Source organism: Lynx canadensis, chromosome D4 (genome assembly GCF_007474595.2).
Source record: "Lynx canadensis isolate LIC74 chromosome D4, mLynCan4.pri.v2, whole genome shotgun sequence".
NCBI lineage: Eukaryota > Metazoa > Chordata > Mammalia > Carnivora > Felidae > Lynx > Lynx canadensis.
In genome coordinates this window covers 57,866,728-57,887,902 of record NC_044315.2, presented here as the reverse complement: position 1 = coordinate 57,887,902, position 21,175 = coordinate 57,866,728, and the positions used below count along the sequence as shown (strand labels likewise).

Sequence of the window (21,175 nt, the reverse complement as noted above, 5' to 3'; positions counted from 1 at the left end):
TAAACATTAAAAAAAAAAAGGTAAAATGAATGGAATTCAGTGTTTTCTCTGTCTGGGCCATTTAAATTTAGCGTTTATTTCTTAATTGTGAAATGAGAAATTTTATTTTTTGCCAAAGATAGTTAAGGCAAGTAGAGAAAGTCTGGGAGTTTAAAAAGAGAATTAGGGATTCTTTTCTTTTTTTTTTTTTTTTTTTAAGTTTATTTTTGCTAGAGAGGGAGGGGCAGAGAGCAGAGACAGAGAATCCCAAGCAGGCTCCATGAACTCCCAATCCATGAGGTTATGACCTGAGCCGAAATCAAGAGTTGGACACTTAACCAATTGAGCCACCCAGGCACTTCCGAAATGGGGACTCTAAGTCATGCTGTGCTTATTTGTAAGAGATGAAAAATAGTCTTGAATGATAAGTGGAGGGAAAGGACCATATTATTGTGTCATTTTACCCCCACCTGTCTAGCCCCTCCCAGTTGCCACCTTGCTACTTTGAGAAGAGGTCCATGAGGCTCACTACTGGTAGCTGAAGTCAGAGCCATTTCAGTTTCCAGTTTTTATCTACAACTTGGAATCTGTTTCCACTTTGGGAAAAGTTGGTCTCCACAGGATCTCGCTTTATCTCCAAGACTTGCTGATTGAGATGTATAAATTTAATTTTATTAGATAACATTTCTTTTTACATAATTATATATAAATATATGATATCTATATAAGAATATGTATTTTATGTATATATATACATGCATATGTGTTGCATGTGTGTACATATTTCTTTTACCATAACATTTTGATTTTAATGACTTTATTTTTTTTTTTTAACGTTTATTCTTTTTTTTTTTTTAATTTTTTTTTTCAACGTTTATTTATTTTTGGGACAGAGAGAGACAGAGCATGAACGGGGGAGGGGCAGAGAGAGAGGGAGACACAGAATCGGAAACAGGCTCCAGGCTCTGAGCCATCAGCCCAGAGCCCGACGCGGGGCTCGAACTCACGGACCGCGAGATCGTGACCTGGCTGAAGTCGGACGCTTAACCGACTGCGCCACCTAGGCGCCCCATTTTAACGTTTATTCTTGAGACAGAAAGAGACAGAGCATGAACGGGGGAGGGGCAGAGAGAGAGGGAGACACAGAATCGGAAGCAGGCTCCAGGCTCTGAACCATCAGCCCAGAGCCTGACGCGGGGCTCGAACTCACAGACCGCGAGATCGTGACCCAGGCTGAAGTCGGACGCTCAACTGACTGAGCCACCCAGGCGCCCCTGATTTTAATGACTTTAGACTTGCTTTTGGAATCGTGCAATGCATTTTTATGTCTCCAGGGTTGTTTTCACTTCTAATGATGATATTTTGGTTATAAAGATGATTTGGTGTTGGGACACCTGGGTGGCTCAGTCTGTTAAGCGTCCTACTTCAGCTCAAGTTATGGTCTCGTGGTTCATGATTTTGAGCCCCACGTTAGGCTCTGTGTTGACAGCTCTGAGCCTGGAGCCTGCTTCAGATTCCCTCTCTCTCTTCCCTTCCCCCACTTGTGTTCCGTTTCTTTCTCTCTGTCAAAAATAAATACTTAGAAAAATTTTAAGGTGATTTGGTTTAATAGAGGTGTAATTCATTTTATCAGATGTTTAATACCAAGTATAAAAGCTAGCAAGCTAGATTTCTTTTGTTCTTCTTCCTTTTCTCCCTCTCTTGCCTCCCTTGATCCCTAAATCTGCACCAGTATTCTGTACCAAAACGGATAGTACTTGTGCCTCATTTGAATCAACTTCTGGAACTTTCTAAAGTCAGCCCACTGGCACAGAGTCAACAAGGAAAAAAGGGAAATTCTTCCACTGAAAATTGAAAAAGTAAATTTCTCTTTTATGGCGAGTCTATCCTTCGGGACTTTTGCTAAGAGAGTCCCTTAACTTGTTTTGGTAGTTCTCAAAGTGTAGTCCCACACCAGCAGCAGCAACCATCACCCAAGATTGTGTTACAAATGAAGATTCTTGGGCCCTGATCCAAAATTTCTTAATCAGAGACTGAAGAGCAGGCCGAACAATCTGGTGTTGCTGACACTTGCAGAAGTAGAAGAACCACTGTCCAAGGTCAGGGGAGTGTTCCTCCAGATTCTGCTGTGCATTCACCTCTGCCAAGAGAATTTGTAGCAGCATAATTCTGGACCAGTTTCTATATTAATTTCTAAGCTTAGAGGCTCATAGGCAACCTCTGTGGGTAATAAAAAAAAATTGAACCCTAAACTTGGTGTTGAGGAGCTAACCTGTGGTTTGAATTCTCGGGATAAATCTCTTCTTCAATTTCCAGTCCAGTCCAGAGTAGATCTGTTTTCTTATTGATTCTCCATGCCAGTGGGCTTTTTCTAGTCCCCCCCCCCCTTTTTTAAATGTTTATTTATTTTTGAGAGAAAGAGACAGAGCATGAGCGAGGGAAGGGCAGAGAGAAAGGGAGACACACAATCTGAAGCTCCCTCCAGGCTCCCGACATGGGGCTTGAACCCACAAACCATGAGATCATGACCTGAGCCGAAGTCAGACTCACAACCCACTGAGCCACCCAGCCGTCCCACTAGTCTTCCCTTTTATTGCAAGTATAGTACTTGGGAAACTTTGGCTCTTTGCAGGGTTCAGTGAGTGATAAGGCCATAGCTTCTGTGTCCCACCCCAAGATAAAAACACCAAATCTGGTTTTTGGTTTTCCCCTTTGTTTCTGGTCCTTGGTAGTTTCCCTTTTTTTCTGAGTTCATTGTTACATTTAAAAACTATTTTTGTTGGGACACCTGGGTGGCTCAGTCTGGTTAAGCATCTGACTCTTGATTTTGCTCCAGTCATGCTCTCACGGTTCAGTTCATGGGTTCGAGCCTTGCGTCTGGGTCTGCGCTGACAGCATGGACCTGCTTGGGATTCTCTCTCCCTCTCTCTCTCTCTGCTACCCCTCCCCGCTTTCACATTTGCTCTCTCTCGATCTCTCGATCTCTCTCAATATAAATAAACTTAAAAAATATTTTTGTTGTATTTAAGCCATTATTTCTAGATGTTTCTATTAGGATTTTTACATTTAGTCCATGCTTTTGTCAAAACAAGTCTTTATACTTAATTTACCAAAGTTTACAGTACTTACATATTTTTTTCTGTAACTACAATGGTGATCTTTCACGCCTTGTCTAGGTTGATTATAAAATTGAAAACCAGTGAACGGTCTCCATAGTGTTAGGAGTATCTGTCTATTATAGTCATTTCAGGACTAAGTAGCATGTTGGCCCATGGAGGAGAAGATATAATCTTCTGCCTGTTCTACTCCAGGGATGCTTTAGGTGACAAAATGATAATGGATTTGTTTTCGTCTTTGTTTTTTCTAGACTCTGGTTACCTTTCAGAAAAAAAATTTTTAACGTTTATTTTTTATTTTTGAGAGACAGAGCATGGGCAGGGGAGGGGGCAGAGAGAGAGGGAGACACAGTATCCCCAGCAGACTCCAGGCTCTGAGCTGTCAGCACAGAGCCCCATGCGGGGCTCAAACCCAGGAGCCGTGAGATCATGACTTTAGCCGAAGTCCAGTGCTTAACCGATTGAGCCACCCAGGCACCCCTGGTTACATTTTATACTTCCTATGACAGAATAACCATGTGCTTAAGTTTTGTAAGAACTTTCAAGTTCTCAGTCGTACTGTTTTTGAACTCATATTATTTAGAGTATATTTCTTGGAGTCCTCTAGCTTGTTCTAATTGGAATAGTTACTTTTCAGTCCTGAGATGTCTTTTCATTGCACTTCTGAGTTACTGTTACTGTTCATTGGATCCTCTGTGTGTGTCTGTGTCCTCAAATAAAAGACAGCACACACATGTGTGCACACATAAAATCAATCAAGTAAAATTTTTTTTTTTTTTTAATTTTTTTTTTTTTCAACGTTTATTTATTTTTGGGACAGAGAGAGACAGAGCATGAACGGGGGAGGGGCAGAGAGAGAGGGAGACACAGAATCGGAAACAGGCTCCAGGCTCTGAGCCATCAGCCCAGAGCCCGACGCGGGGCTCGAACTCACGGACCGCGAGATCGTGACCTGGCTGAAGTCGGACGCTTAACCGACTGCGCCACCCAGGCGCCCCATCAAGTAAAATTTTTTGAAAGATGTGTGAGAAGCAGCTTTGAACCTTTATATATCTGGCAAGTCTTTCCTTTTGCCTTCACAGTAGATTAGTAGTTAGGTTGGAGTATAAAATTCTAGGTTCAATATTTTCCCTCAGCATTTTTAGCATCTTTTGTTTTCTGAGGGAATGCTAATCTAATTCTTGTTTCTTTGTAGGTTATTCCTACTTCCCTTTTCTGGAAACTGAGGATATTTTTGGAATTCCTTAGAGTACTAAAATTGATGAGGAATGTGATGAAACCATGTTGTATATATGTAGTAAACTAACTTCTTAATACTTCCCTGTCTTTAAATATCCATTTTGGTTTTCTATTACTTTGAGTAAAATAGGAAGAGTTATTACCTTAGTACGAATGAATAGCTCACTTCCCTCCACTTCCTATTCTTTGTCTCCTCTTTTTCACTAATGTGAATCTATCACAGCACACAGAAGAGATAGGGAACTTTCCCAGTCACCTTGTCTCTTAAAAACAATGCATTTGCAGTTTGTTTTTGTGGGTTTGTACCATTCCCCTCCATTTTGGGCAGTGACTTTTTAGAATTCAAAGTCCCTATCATAGCTTACATTAAGCTTCGCAGTATAAGATACATATATGAAAACTGAAGATCGTGATTGGTTACTAGCGTTTGGTAGTTTAAAAAAGAAAAGTCAAATTTGGTTGACCAACTGGAGATCACTTATTTCTAGTGCTTCTGTGTAGTTAATGTATGACTTTGCCAGGTATTGATCATTCTGCTTTGTTTTAATCAAAATATCTACATTTCATTGGTATTTTTGAAGTTTTAGGGTTATCAGAACATAACTGATTTTCTTCTTAAAATCAAAAGGTAAAAACAAACATACTTTTAATAGCAAGCACCATTAAATCTAGGGAGAAAATAAGGTGTTTCTTTATGGTTCTGAAAACTATTTACTATTTTAATTATAATGATAAATTTGAATTATCCTTTTTAAAGTTTATTTATTTATTTTGAGAGAGAGAAAGAGAGAGAATCTGCACACGAGCCAGAGAAGGGCAGAGAAAGAATTCCAAGCAGGCTTCGCACTGTCAGCGCAGAGCCTGACGCAGGGCTCAGTCTCACAGTGAAATCATGACCTGAGGCGAAATCAGGAGTCAGATGCTTAACTGACTGAGCCACCCAGGCATCCTGAATTATAATATTTTTAAATATAGAAAGACAGTGACATTGTTTTTGGAACACCTCTGCTTAATAATGTGGAATGATCAAAAGTAACCATTTAGGAATTTGCTTTATTTTTATCAGTTTAGTTAATTCTTGTTTATCTCTTTAAATCTAATGTTGTAGTATTGTAGCCCCATATACTCTTTTGCTAATCCGATTTTTTTTGTGCTGGCAGCAGGCACCAATTATTTTGCACCCAAAAGTGCTCTAATGACCAAGTAATTAGAACTTGAAGGAGTAGATTTGAGATAAGAGAGGTTCTCTTTTTTTATTAAATTTTTTTTTTTCAACGTTTATTTATTTTTGGGACAGAGAGAGACAGAGCATGAACGGGGGAGGGGCAGAGAGAGAGGGAGACACAGAATCGGAAACAGGCTCCAGGCTCTGAGCCATCAGCCCAGAGCCCGACGCGGGGCTCGAACTCACGGACCGCGAGATCGTGACCTGGCTGAAGTCGGACGCTTAACCGACTGCGCCACCCAGGCGCCCCGAGAGGTTCTCTTAGAAAATAGACATTGGTTAGCCAGACATTGGTTAACTTGAAATTTTGATAGTTTCTGTGAGACTGGATGGGAAAATTCTATGGAGAATCCTAGAGAGTTACTAATTCAACTAAGAGATCCATACCAATTTTATAGCTAGTGATGCTGTGATCCTTGAAAACTCAATGTGTAACAGGTACAGGTTTTGAATTATTCACCACTCCCACGATTTACCTGAAACTCTGTGTCTTCCTCAAAATGCTGTAATGTTCTCGTTAAGAACTAATGATCTAGATCAGTTGACTCTTTATCTGTTTCATAAAAATGTTACTTTATTCCTCTAACCCTTATTAAAGAAAATGTAATGACCTTAAATAGTGGGAATAAAGAAGCAGAAGGGTGTTATTTAGAATCAAGTCAAGGGCCTACTAAAATTATTCCCCCTCCTCAGCTGATCTCACAGATGAGAACTGATCTCTAAAAATGTAACTTAACTGATGGGGGAACATAGTGGAATTGGTTTGGGGTTTTAAATAAATGGTCAAGTTCCATACAATTGTTTATTGCCTTATTGTTCATCTTAAATGTCCATGAGTTTTATGATGACTTTTTTTTTTTAATTTTTTTTTTCAACGTTTATTTATTTTTGGGACAGAGAGAGACAGAGCATGAACGGGCGAGGGGCAGAGAGAGAGGGAGACACAGAATCGGAAACAGGCTCCAGGCTCTGAGCCATCAGCCCAGAGCCTGATGCGGGGCTCGAACTCACGGACTATGAGATCGTGACCTGGCTGAAGTCGGACGCTTAACCGACTGCGCCACCCAGGCGCCCCTATGATGACTTTTAAGAAACAGATTTTACTTTCCATTTGATACTTACTGTGTATCTCCCTTCCCCTATTCAGCCTCTTTTTTCTTTAAAGATATTTAATTTGGGTTGACAGCATATTTTTCCCCTCCTTTACTCTTTAAGGTAAATATGTTTAAACGCCTGTGCGTATATAGTAATGCAAAATCCTTAAAAGGTCTCATTAAGTTGATTGATTTTGTTGCATTGGCAGAGTGAAGATAGTCCGAGTCCCAAGAGACAGCGCCTCTCTCATTCAGTCTTTGATTATACATCAGCATCACCAGCTCCCTCACCACCAATGCGACCATGGGAGATGACATCAAATAGGCAGCCCCCTTCAGTTCGATCAAGCCAACATCACTTCTCAGGGGAACGATGCAACACACCTGCACGCAACAGAAGAAGGTTAGTTGATTACAATGTATTTCTTAAATTCTCTTCCATTGATAGATTTGTTTTTTTTTTTATGTCAAAAAGCATTTTTTCTATAGGCATTTTATAAACATACACATTCACATGAAGAAGGTGACATTATTTATAGACTTCCACACAAGATCATGAGAGTTCATTTAGCTTATGGTTGACAGGTGAAGAAATTCAAAGAGGCTAAAGTGATTTACCTAAAATCAATCCATGCCATCATATATGCATTCAGCTACTTTATGGTTTAAGGTGTTTTGTAGGCTAGCCTACAATCCTGATTACAGAAAAATGAATTTTATAGCTCACAACTGTAATGAAATACAGAAATCCTAGAAATGAGATACTCTTTTTTAGTCCATTCCTATTTCTTGTGTATCCTTAAGGCAATTGGGAACTTAATTAGGTTTCTTATAAAACCGTGGAGCCTCTAGTACAAAAGAGTGACTGAAGTTTACTTCAGTGCTCAGTCCTCTCTCTCATGGGACTTGGCCCCTGTCTTTCTTTCCTGGGGGAATGTATTTCTTCTGAGCTTCTTCCTCTTTAGTTGTGGCCTGAGTACATACATTTCTTATTCAGGGAAATCGTGAATCCTTGGAGTGAGGCAGCTGTTTGCATGTCCAGTATGTTGGTAATCTAAGAAATATTGAAGGTCTGGAGTTAGGAAGGTGTTATGGACTGAATGTGTCTTCTCAAAATTCATAGTTGAAGCCCTAATTCCCCAGTGTGGCTGTATTTGGAGATGGGGTCTCTAAGGAAGTAAGTAAGGTTGAATGAAGTCATAAGGGTGGGGCCCCCAATCCAATAGGATTGGTGCCCTTATAAGAAGAGACACCAGAAAGCTCACTCGGTCTGGCATGTAAGGACAGTGAAAAAGGTGGTCATCCTGCAAACCAGGAAGAGAGCTCTCACCAGAAACCAGCCATGCTGACATCTTGATCTTGGACTTTGAGTCTCCAGAACAATGAGAAAATTAATTTTTGTTGTTTAAGCCACCTAGTCTGTGGTATTTTGTTATGGCAGCCCTAGGAAACTAATAATGAAGGATCTTAAAACTACCATTCTTTGTTCTAAATGAGACAAAATAAACCTGTTTCTGAGTTATGTTCTGTTGAGACCCTAAGACTTTCACATTACCTGGTGCGTTTTTACCCAATTTTATGGGAATGTTTAAAATAATGTATGTCAACCAGGTAAAATATTTTATAGCTGTTAAATACAGTAGCTGAGACAATATGGTTGGTTGTTTCAGGGTTACAACCTGAGCATCTACTGTAATCTTTCCTATTGTTTTATGGTGAAATGTGTCATGCTTTCAAAAGAACCTGTAAAACAAGCATACACTTAAAAGGGTAACACATGGGGCGCCTGGGTGGCTCAGTCGGTTGAGCGTCCGACTTCAGCCCAGGTCATGATCTCACGTTCCGTGAGTTCGAGCCCTGCGTCGGGCTCTGTGCTGACAGCTCGGAGCCCGGAGCCTGTTTCAGATTCTGTGTCTCCCTCTCTCTCTGCCCCTCCCCCGTTCATGCTCTCTCTCTGTCTCAAAAATAAATAAACATTAAAAAAAAAATTAAAAAAAAAAAAAGGTAACACACAAGTGTACCAACACCCAGGTTAAAATAAAACATTGTTACTGCTTCACAAGACCCTATTCATCCTTCCTAAAGGATAAACCCTGTCCTGTGATTTGACGACATTCCTTTAATACTTTCTAATACTTATGAATGTATTCTAAAATGATGTAATTTTAGTTTTTGCTAATTTTACTTTCATTTAAATGTATTCATTTTTTACTTTGTTTCCTAAGCATTATATTTTTAATGTGGGTAGCAGTAGTTCTCCATTATATTGATATGCCATTATTTATGTTTCTATCTACTACTGAGTAATGGTGATGTTCAGTTTCTTACTATTATAAAGAGTGTTATTAGCAACCTTTCATGTACACATTTCCTTGTGTACATGTGGAAACATGTCAATAGTGTATAAGCCTAGGAGTAAAGGCTCTGGGCCAGCAAGGGAATGTCAGAAGTGTCTGTTCCAGATGGTAGTGGTAACTAGCTGTGGGTTCTAAAATTGAAGAGAAGCTTTGTGCTCTAAGGTCATGGAAACACAAAGGGGAAGGATAGGGAGCACTTAACCTGGAAAACTTAACTATGGGCTTATCCTGCCCAGTAGTCTGTTAGGATTCCTTACTCCATTCTCCCTTTGATATTTTATTGTAGGCTAGCTAATACACTTAGTTGCCAGATATCCTCCCAGAAGCAGGCCGTGCAAGTAGATGTAATATCCAACAACAGTCTAACGTAATTTCAGATACAAAATGAAAGAAGGACGCTAAACTCAATAAAACAAAGAACTTGAAGAAACCGTTAATAGAACACACAGAATTTTTGAGTAAGTGTAACATGAGAGAGATGCAAGAAGATACTATATCCATAAAAATCAACTAGAAACCTTACTTGGTAGAATTTAGAATTAGTAAATATGTAGAAAAGGTGTCCTAGTTTCTGGAAGATCAAGTGGAGAAATTTTCCCAGATATAGTGTGAAAGGCAAAATGAAGTGTGGATAAAAAAAAGTTTAAATATAGAGACCGAGCCATCAGTTCTAAGTATGTCTAATAATATTTTCAGATGGAGACAATTGAAGGGACCTCTTAAAAAGTTTTTTTTTTAAGTTTATTTATTTATTTTAAGAGAGAGAGTGTGAGCAGGGAAGGGGCAGAGAGAGAGAGAATCCCCAGTGCAGGGGCTCAATCCCATGACCACGAGATCATGACCTGAGCTGAAACCAAGAGTCAGGATGCTTAACCAACTGAATCACCCCGGCGCTCCTCATGGGGGGCCCTTTTTATTCTATTTTAGTCTTTTTTTTTTTTTAATTTTTAAATTTTATTTAAATCTAAGTTAACATATAGTGTAATAATGATTTCAGGAGTAGAATTTAGTGATAAATTGCTTCTGTAATAATAAACCCAGTGCTCATCCCAACAAGTGCCCTCCTTAATACCCATCACTCATTTAACCCATCCACCCACCCCCCTCCAGCAACCCTCAGTTCTTTGTATTTAAGAGTCTCTTGTGGTTTCCCCTATGTTTGGGACCTTTCTAAAGAAATAATGCAAAATTATTTCCCAGAATGTAAGAAAGACTGAGTTTTGAACAGGATTTGAACTTTCAGAACATACATGAAGGACAAATAAAAAATTGACAAATATTCCAAGACAGAAACTTTTTTGAGTTCTGCTAGCTTCCTTATCATCTACGTGTAAAGCCAAAACATAAAAACATTTCAAATATTCAAAGACAAAATTGACCAGCAAGAAATCCTCCTTGAAAGAATTATTAAAAATTATAGTCTCCCCAGGAAGCAGAAGAATAAATGCAAGAACTATGATTCAAGACCATTGGTTGGCAAAGGAAACAATGACATGCTTTTAAGTCTGAATAAGGTCTGTTTAAAAAAGAGAAAGAAGGTGGCTCAGTAGGTTAAGCATTCAACTCTTGGTTTCAGGTCAGGTCCCGATCTCACAGTTTGTGAGTTCAAGCCCCACATTGGGCTTCACGCTGATAGCTTGGACCCTGCTTGGGATCCTCTCCTTCTCTCTCTGCCCCTCCCCTGCTAGTGTGCATGGTCTCTCTCTCTCTCTCTCAAAATAAATGAACTTCAAAAAGACTAAAAAAGAGAAAGAGGGGTGCTTGGGCATATCAGTCAGCTAAGCATCTGACTCTTGATTTTGGCTCAGGTCATGATCTCCCCGTTTATGAGATTGAGCCATGTGTTGGGCTCTGCACTGACAGCATGGAGCCTGCTTGGGGCTCTCTCTCCCTCTCACTCTGCCCTTCTCCCTCCTGCTTGCACACGTGCTCTCTCTCTCTCTCTTAAATAAGTAAACATTTAAAAAAATACAAAAGAAATATGGAAAAGATCTGCATATGAGATGGGGACAGAGAGAGAAGAGTGTATTAAGGGTAATTACTAGGAGAATAGAAATACAGAATGTATAGCTTCTACACATTGAAACAGATAGTATATCTAGAAAACTCCATCTAACAAAAGGCAGGTAAAGAGGAGGGAACAGCTTTGGGCTATTTACAGTTGATACACCTAAAATAAAATGACAATACGATAAAGTCAACTGAAAGAAATATTTGTCCATATTTTATCATTTCTTATTTCTAGATTTTCCAGTTCTGCTTCCTAAATACTCTGTCACAAAGACATACCTACCATTTAACGAGGGGCCATATAGTGAAGATACAGAGACATACATGTCAGCATGAGGACTTGGGATCTTAATTTGTGTTTAGTGTGAATGCTGTTGAAATTATTTTTGAGTAGAGAAGTGAGAACAAGTGGCAACAACAGAATAGAACAATAACAAAAGGGGACCTTAAAGTTCGTGTATAGGTTGAATACATTTTCAGGAGATGAATGATCTGAGCACATACATTCTATTTTGATTTTAAGGTACATATTTTTTCCCATGTTAACATCTAGTAAGGACTTAGAATTGATGGTATATCATAGTTTCATTAGCAACTTTTCCTCTTTTTAGTGATACATAAAACAGTCCTTTATTTTACTTTTTTAAGATTTTCTTTTTAAGTAATCTCTACACCCAGTGTGGGACTCAAACTCACAACCCCAAGATCAAGAGTTCCTCACATTCCACCAACTGAGCCAGCCAGGCGCCTCATAATACAGTCCTTTAAAATATCTGTACAGATACAAAAGATATGTGCATACACATGAGTTAGTATATGTAGATACATTTTCTTGTTTTGTTCTTTTAGGGAGGCTAAAAATAGTGATTCATGTGTAGGAGTAAGCACACCTCTCTTCTGAATACCATTCTGCAATTAAAAGAACCAAGGCTCTTTGGAGAACTGGTTAATTCCAGAACTGGTGTAGGGAAAATACAGGATGAGGGAGCATGTATTGTGGTGCCAGATATTAAGGAAGTACTCCAAAGGATAAGAGACGTAGTGAAAGGACACAGGAACTAAACAAAGTGCACAGAGTTGAAGTAATTTGAACAACAAAAACAGTAGTGTGGATTATAACCCAAACAATAAAATATCTGTGAGTTCATACTGATTATAAATAACTGAATAAACAAAAGTGGGAGAGAAGTGACAGTTCTTCCTTACAGAATTCCAATCAATACATGTAGAAGAAATGAGGGGAATAGGAAATCAACATTAGAATAGCATAATAATTATAGCTGAATATCCATTCATGCATGCTAAAATTATTGGCAAAACTTTCAGCAGAAGCAGAATGTTTGCATGTTCTCAAAGTAACTCATCCCCAAGTATTTGGTAATTACAAAAGGAAGAATGGTGGTTTTGTAGTAGAGGGTTTTGGCAGACACAAGTTTAGCCAGATGGTCAGTGATCCATGCATATGTCCCAGTGATGCATATCGATGTCACGTGCCCCTAGATATGGTGCACTGAAATGGGCAGAACATCTCTGTGGTATCCTTTCCAGTAATATGTAACATCAGATATATCGTGAGAAAACTCAGACAAACCCAGGTTGAGAGACATTCTGCAGAGTAAATGTCTTCAGAGAGGTATCAAGGTCATGAAAGATAAGGAAAGACAGGAACTGTCACATTGAAGAAGATTAAGGAGCTATGACAACTATCTGCAATAATGAGATCTTGTATTGGATTCTCAACAGTGGGGATATTGGTGGAAAAATTGGTGAAGTCTGAAATGCGCTCTGTTGTTTAATAGTACAGTACCAAGGTTTATTTCTTAATTTTAATAATTTCTCTGTGCTTATGGAAGATACTAGCATGAAGGAAAGCTAGGTGGTGAAGGGTATGCAAAAAAACTATGCTAAAATTATCTCAGAACATTTAAAAAGTGAGTTCTAGGGCGGATGGCATCTTAAATTCAATGATATATAATATGTAGATTTTGAAGCAAATATATGTAGACTTTGCAAAAAGAGACATACTAAAAATAAAGATAGAGGAAGCAGTTAACGGAACAAGAACCTGGGGAGTGGTATCAAGAGTACTATTGAAGAGTTAATGTCGCCAAAGAGTGTCCTTGTTCTCTTTAAGATTGGGCAGTTGGGGGTGAGAAGATACAGATTTAGAAGTACAGAGGTGACCTGATAATCCGTGAAGATTGCTGAGGTGGCTGTGTGCAGCTAGGTCTGGAAGGGGGCTGTTTGGCCTCTTTTGCCCAATGTAGAGTACATTTTAATGAGGCTGCTTTTTTGAATTGCATTGGTGCTGAGCCATTATAAAAAGCAGTGGAGATAAATTGTAGAATTGTAGAGAAGTAGAAAATGGAAGTCTGCTCACAGTAACAACTTGATAAAATTTGTGTTTCACTTTCTTGATTCCTTTTTTTTTTTAATTGAAGTAAAGTTGACACACAGTGTTTCAGGTATATAACAGTGATTTGACAAGTCTATATGTTATGCTTTGCTCATCACAAGTGTACCTACCCTACCATCTGTCACCATACAACACTATTACAATACCATTGACTATATTCCCTATGCTGTACTTTTCATCTCCATGACTTGTTCATTCCATAACTAGAAACCTCTACCTCTCACTCGCCGTTCACTCATTTTGCTCCCCCTACCCCACTCCCCTCTGGCAACTACCAGTTTGAGGAACTATGTCTTTCTGTATATCTTAGCCAGATAGACAAACATGAAGTGCCCATTAAGCACATGGAATACTGACTGGCAAGATACATGAAAATTAAAATTTATTATATGTTTATAAGATAAAGGGAGCAAAATAGTGGGTCAAAACTGTAAAACTGCTGATATTTGACTACTTTTGCCTATACAAAGGGCAGTTTCATACAATTAAAACAAAAGACTCATTAGTGGGCTATTGATTTCTAAGTACATGCAGAGCTGAATACCAGTTTTGTTACTTTTTTAAAAACATACATTCTGTTTAAATTTATACGTTTTTAGAGCTGATGAGGAACCATAGCAATTATTTAGTTGCTCAGGCGTTTGCCCTAGCATAAACTACTGATGGATTGCGAGGAGAGACAATACAGAATCCTCATGGATTGATTACAACAGTAAATATTATAATGACTTTTTTGACATTTGCTATATTACAGTCCTCCTGTCAGGCGCCAGAGAGGAAGAAGGGATCGTCTGTCTCGACATAATTCCATTAGTCAAGATGAAAACTATCACCATCTCCCTTATGCACAGCAGCAAGCAATAGAGGAACCTCGAGCCTTCCACCCTCCGAATGTATCTCCCCGTCTGTTACACCCTGCTGCTCATCCACCCCAGCAAAATGCAGTAATGGTTGACATACATGATCAGGTATAGTAACAGAATGTCCAGGAAATACAGATGCTAAAAGTTGGTGGCAGTTTATTTGAGGTTGGTTTTTGTTGTACATTTGTTTTAATTTTACCTGAAAGGAAACGATCTTCCCTAAATTGAAGCTGTTTTAGATTCACTGATTCATTCTTAAGGATTGAAATTTAAATTCTACATAGCTGAAAAGAAAGTTGAACTTTAAAAAATGAGCAAGGTTATGAAAGCTCAGAATGGCTTCATGTAATAGTTGGTTTGAAATGACTGATGACAGGATTAATAGGAGATAGACAGCTAGTGGTTTGAATACATATGCCTATTTTCCTCTCCCTTCCAGTTTCTTCTGGAATAATTTAGTAGGAGAGACAGTTGGATGCATCTTAGCTTATAGGTTTACATGGGTCTCCAAAGAGATGACAGGTAGAAGGCTTCATTTCCTTTTGTTCCTACCAGGAACTGAGGGACTAATTGAGAAGAGGGCTTGCCAGTCTTCAGAGCCTGTGAGTAAAGATCAGAATTGTTTGTATTTCTGTGGAGTTTCTGAAGTCAAAAAAACACAAATCTAGATGTATTCTAATAAAGTTGCTGAATTTTCAGGATGAGGAAAAAAGTTTATAGACAGGAGCAATTAACAAAGGAAAGAGACTCAGATTAGCATCCCTTTTTTTCATCTACACTAGAGTGTGGAAACAAAAAATTGAAAGAAAATACGATCTCCCAGGCACCATCTTCTATCAGACTTGTTCTTCCCTTGTGTTAATGAAACAGTTCAAAAAATTTATCATGCAATAAGAAGTTCTAAAAAGAAAACATTTTCTAGACCACATTCTTTGTGGTCATAATCTGATACAACTATAAATTATAAGTTTGAAAATTGATTTAAAAAATGACACTGAAATATTTGAGGCAGATTATAATTAAGGAAAATTAAAGGAAAAATCCTATCAAAGTCATAATGCCTAGAACTGTTTCTGAGAAAATTTTATAAACCTTCGTTATTTGTTTTAAAAATTGAAAATAAATGAACTAATTGCTTGAGTAATTAGGGGGGAAAATAGAGGAAACCAAAAAGAATTGAGAAGAATAAATTACTAGGAAATATAATTAAAATTAATAATATGGAAATCTGTTTTGAAGCAGCACAAAGGAAACCCAGTCCTGGTGCTTTGAAAAATTGATAAGAATGACAAGCACCTTGTGAGCTTGGTTAAGGAGAAAAGAACAAATACATAAATGGGAGTAGGAATGATAAAAAGATCTATATCCATACACATAGGAAACATTCAAAGAATTTTCTTCAACTGTAAAATAAAAACAACTATTTTATAAGGGGTGTTGGAAGAATTGAATTATTTTGATCATTTAAACTAGTACCAGTGATAAGTACTCAGGTATTAGCTTAATTAACTTTGTTGTTAGCTATTATAATGAAAGTCTATATATAACTCTGGGGCAACAGAAAATGTGAAGTTCCAAAATTGAACCAACAATAATAGAAAATTTTGAATTACCACATAAGTGTGAAAGCTACTTAAAGATTTACCGTTGAAGAAGTACAGTGACCAGATGGCTTCACAGATGATTTTTCTAATCTTTAAGGAACACTCATGTAATAATACACAAATGATTCTAGGCTTTTCTTAAGACCAGTTTTCTGATTACTTTATGAAACCCACATCATTTTAATATCAAGAGTAAATAAAGATAATAAAGTAAATAAAAATAATAAAAATAAAATGGGGGTTGCTATCTTTAGTTTCTGTAGAAACTATCCCCAAAGAACGATAGAAGAAAACTCTCGAATACACAGATTTTTAAAAAAAATTTTTTAATGTTTATTTAATTTTGAGAAAGAGAATGCTAGCAGAGGAGGGGCAGAGACAGAGGGAGACACAGAATTCAAAGCAGGCCCTGAGCTGTTAGCACAGAGCTGGATGCGGGGCTCAAACTCACGAACCGCGAGATCATGACCTGAGCTGAGGTCAGATGCTCAACCGAGTGAGCCACCCAGGCACCCCCACAGAAAGATTTTCTAAGTAGATGTTTAGAAATACAATCTAGCGATGTATCAAAAAGAATAACCTATGAATAAACAAGGTTTATTCCAAATAAGAGGATAGCTTAATATGAAAATATTCATATTACATCAACAAATAATAGGAGAAAATGATAGTGATTTTGTCAGAAGATGTTGAAAAGTCAGTTAAAATTTAGTAAAGACTCTAATAAGATAGGACAAGAAGGAAATTACTTAAATATAATAAATGAAATTATCCTAATTTTATCCTAATTGGCCAGCAATGAATCAGCAACTAGCAGTGTTTATTCTGTCCATTTTTATTTAATGTTATATTAGTTCTACCAAATGTAGTAAGATAATGTAGTAATGGATGTAAAGCAGTGAAAGAAATAATTGTATTTTTCTCCTCATTGTGTAATTGTAGAAGAAAACACATACTAATTTGAGAGGATTTGATACATTGCTCAAATACAGATTATATGTACAGAAATCAGTAACTTTATGTCCATCAGTTGGTGAATAGATAAAATATGGCATATCCATACAATGAAATATTCACTTAAATGTGTGGTGAAGTACTAATTCATGCTACACCATGGATTAACCTTGAAAACATGCTAAGTAAACCAGTCACAAAGGGCCACAATTATATGAAATGTCTAGAATAGGTAAGTCCATAGAAATAGATGAATTCTGTTCCCAGTATTATTATGGAAGCTAAACCAGGACAGAAGGCAAGAAAAAGGGTGTAAGAATAAGAACAAATAACACCATCACTATCTGCAGGTGGAATGATGATAATGCATAGAAAAATTGCAGAGCATCTTAGATGAACATTAGAATTAAGAATTGAACAGATTGATAGGTTACAAAAACAACTGTCAACAATCAGTTGTATTTTTCTATACCAGAATCAAACATAGTAAAAACTTGTAAAAAGGTATTTTTATGCTAAACAACCCAGATTGTTTCAAGAGAGAAGCTGTGGTGCTGAAGGTGAGGAAGGGTGATGCAAGTGGCAGTTACAAACTTAGAGGTCTTCTAGTTAACTGCAATATGTAAACCATTTTTGGATTCTGATCCAAAAAAAGAAAACTGTGTTTAAAATTTTTGATATTGATGACACAATTGGAATTTTGAACTAGAATACTTTATTTTTAAGGGATATACTTTATTTTCCTAAGGGATGTTAATAATGCTATTGTGATTGTGTCTTCCAGGAATACGTACTAAAATATTTATTAAATGATGGATTCTTGGGATTTGCTTCAACAAAATACAGGAAAGGGAGAAGTTGATGGAAGTTGATAGGTTAATGGTTTTGGAGGCTAAGTGTTACATATGGGGGTTCATTACACTACTTTTGAGCATGTTTGAAATTCTCCATAATATTCAAATAAAAAAGTTTCACTGAAAAGTCAAAATAGTATGAAGGAAGTTATGCAACAATCTTAGCAAAAGATGTTTAAGATTTCTATGTAGAAGATCATAAAACTTTGTTGGGGCAGTTTAAAGAACACTTATCTAAATACTGAAGGTTTGGCTTGAAAGATCCAATTTTGTACAAACTGCTTGTTGTCAAAACTGACATGGAATAGATAAAAATAGTGTAATGTCCAATAAATGTCCAGTAAGTTTTTGGTGTACCTTGGGCAGCTGATTCTGTAATTTCTATGGCATTTTATAAAGGACCTGGAATTATCTAGAGTGGGGAAAAGCAAACTACTGCTGGCTGTTTTTGTAGAGTTTTATTGAAATACAACTATGCTTGTTTATCATCTATGGCTGTTTTGTGCAGAGATCAAGATGCCCACAATCCTAAAATATTCACTTTCTGGCTCTTTCTGAAATAGTTGGCCTACTGACACTCTGGTCTAGTGATTCTCAAAGTATGTCCTAGATAATCTGGTAGGCAGAACATCACCTACACGTTTGTTAGAAATGCAAATTTTCAGACTACCTTAGACATTGTGATTCAGAAACTCCTGGTGTGGACCCAGCAACCTGTTTTAGGTGATTCTAATGCCAGAACACTAAATAGGCTAATGAAGTAGAACATAAAGCCCAGAAATAAACCCACACATTTGTGAATACTTGAATGATAAATGACTTCAACAAATGAGTTGGAAGAAGACAGAATTTTTAATAAATGATCCTGGGACAATTGGGTATCCAAATGAAAATATGAAACTGGATCCTTTATCACCTGCCATTCACAAAAATCATTTCTGGGTAGATAAAGATGTAAATGTTAATGGCAAAACTATAAGCTTTTGAGAAAGTAATGTAGCAATAGCTTCATGATCTTAAAGTAGGGAAGGCTTTCTTAAGACATAGGAAGAGTACTAATCATACATAGAACTGTTGATATATAGTCAGAAATAAACTTAAACATTTATTTGTCACAGGTGCTAAAGGAATTCAGGGAAGGAAAGGGAGGTTGGTCTTAGTAATGGTGGTAACAACTGGGTACAGTGCAGATCAATTTGAACCTTGACTCCTACTTAGTATCATACGCAAAAATAAAGTTGGGTTCTAGATCTAAATGTGAAAGGTAAAAAACTAAATAGTTAAAGGAGATTGCCTTCATAAGGTAGGCAAAGATTTCCTAAACAGGATATATAAATAGCCACTTAATAAAACCCCAACATGGTATATTTCATTAAAATAAAAAAAAAATATTTCAAAAAATAAAAAAATAAAATAAAAAAACTGCGTATCCAAAGATAGTATTTAAAAAGTGAAAAAGCAAGTCACTGCTTGGAAGAAAGTATTTGCAGTATTTTCAGGGAAAAGGCTATGAACCAGAACATAAAAAGAGATTCAGTAAACATTTTCATGAAAATCAGATATGAATGCCTTTGAACATCATTTTTGACGGTTCTTTATCACTAAAGCAAAAAGACAAGTAAATAATTAGGTTGAATCTTTGAACAGGTAGAATTGTATACATAGGAAAGTGATTTTTTAAATTCTGGAATTAAGTTGGATCAGATTATTAGTTTCAAAATACATAAAAATCTAACTTTTCTCATAGTGCTAACCAATTTATATGGAAATAGAAAAAAACCATTGACAATATAATTAAAACCTATAAACTTTAAAGGAGCTTTGAGGAATAAATTTTGTAAGAGTAATACATCTTTATGAAGGAAAGTAATTTCTTGAAGGACAGTACTATAGTATTGAATATGTGGCATAATATTCCAATGAAAAGCCTTAAAATAAAATTATGTGTCCTTTATGAAATAACATAACCTTTAACACAGATTAATAGAAATTACATAAGAATAAATGTGTGAAAATGGCCAATAAAAAAAGTATGGTAATAAGAATTTGTCTTCTAGGTACTAACTTTTCTAGTAAGATACTATAACAGAAGCAGCACAAATTTGGCACAAAATGTAAGTGGGAAGTTACTGAATGGAAAAAGATGGCATTTCCCTTTATAGAGAAAAAGGACATCTTAATAAATGAAACAAGTATTTCAAGAAAAAATTAGCGCTTACCTCACACTATAAACAAAAACCGGTTTTAGTTGGAGTATAAATTAAATGTAAAAAATAAAGGTATCAGCAAATTTCGGAACTTATATGTATAATCTCATCAATAAAGGGAACTACAAAAGCTACACTTTGTGTCCAAGAAATATAAATTCATGGAAGATAAACTTTAACCATTAAAAGGTTTATCAAAAGATAAAACATATGCTGGGAAAACAGTTTTATTAGACATGACAAGCAGTAGTTGTGTCTCTAAAAACAAGCTATAAATGAATGTGACAGAAAACCTAATAGAAAATGGGCAGCAAGTAAAGGATACAGTTTACAGAGCAAGTGCTGTTTTTGTTTTTTCATTCTTCAGGTAGGTAAGAACACTTGCAATGAAAGTACATCTACTTTGAGTGGAGGTGCTGGGAAATGGGCCCTATATAGACTGTTAGGACTGTGGCTTACTCAGCCTTTTGCAAAAAATTTAAAATTCACCCTTTACCCAGTAATCCCTCCAAAATAAATGAAACTACTAGTATGTAGGGATATGTTCAGTGATATTTTTTTTACAATTGTGTTTGCGTTGGCGAAAGAGTGAAAACAACTTGAATATCCCATTAGTATATTAATGATAGGACTGTATTGAGTGAGTGTACTTGAAATATCTGGCTAGTATCAAAAACAATGAATTGACTTTAACTCCCTTGAAGAGATCTCTACAATACTAATTGAAAAAAGTAAGTTGCAGAGCAATATCTCATTTTTGTTAAGGAGAAGAAAATAAACATGACATCGATTTGTGGATAATCATGTGTATATATATTTGTGTGCTTATGGAGCTTCAGGTAGGATAGGAATAAGACTGGCCAAGAGAGAAGGAAATTATTTAACTTCTTTTATACTACTTTACATTGTTTTACTAGTTGGGTTTACATAAAAAAATTTTTTTGTATTGGATGTGGCTAGATATTAGAAGGTAGGAGCTTTCATGTTTCAAGTTTCCTCTAGAAAAGTTTATTCTGTAAAGGAGGCAAGAAGACTTAATACAGCAAGTCATTATTTTCTTGGACTTTTCAAGTCTTTTTGAGGGTAGAGTTGAATCCCAGTTCTCTGGTTTTCATATACTATTCTTGAAACAGCTTTCCTATAAAATGACAAAGATATTCTGGTTGAAGCTATTGGAGAAGTATATTGTGGAAATCTATGTAACTGAGAAGGGAATCAATAAAGGCCCAGATTTAAATTTTTAGTAGTTGATGTTTT

The 21,175-nt window shown here is 36.7% G+C and overlaps 1 protein-coding gene across 5 annotated transcripts in view; it reads left to right on the top strand.

The window, feature by feature from the left end:
• The window catches only part of RNF38 (ring finger protein 38), a 131,868-nt gene that overhangs the window by 94,135 nt on the left and 16,558 nt on the right, over nt 1-21,175 (top strand). For all 5 annotated transcript variants that reach the window (XM_030294474.1, XM_030294473.1, XM_030294476.1 and 2 more), the window contains 2 exons: nt 6,863-7,056; nt 14,191-14,404. In XM_030294474.1, the coding sequence (XP_030150334.1) occupies nt 6,950-7,056; nt 14,191-14,404 (321 nt within the window). In that variant the 5' untranslated portion in view covers nt 6,863-6,949. The remainder of the gene's footprint in view (nt 1-6,862; nt 7,057-14,190; nt 14,405-21,175) is intronic.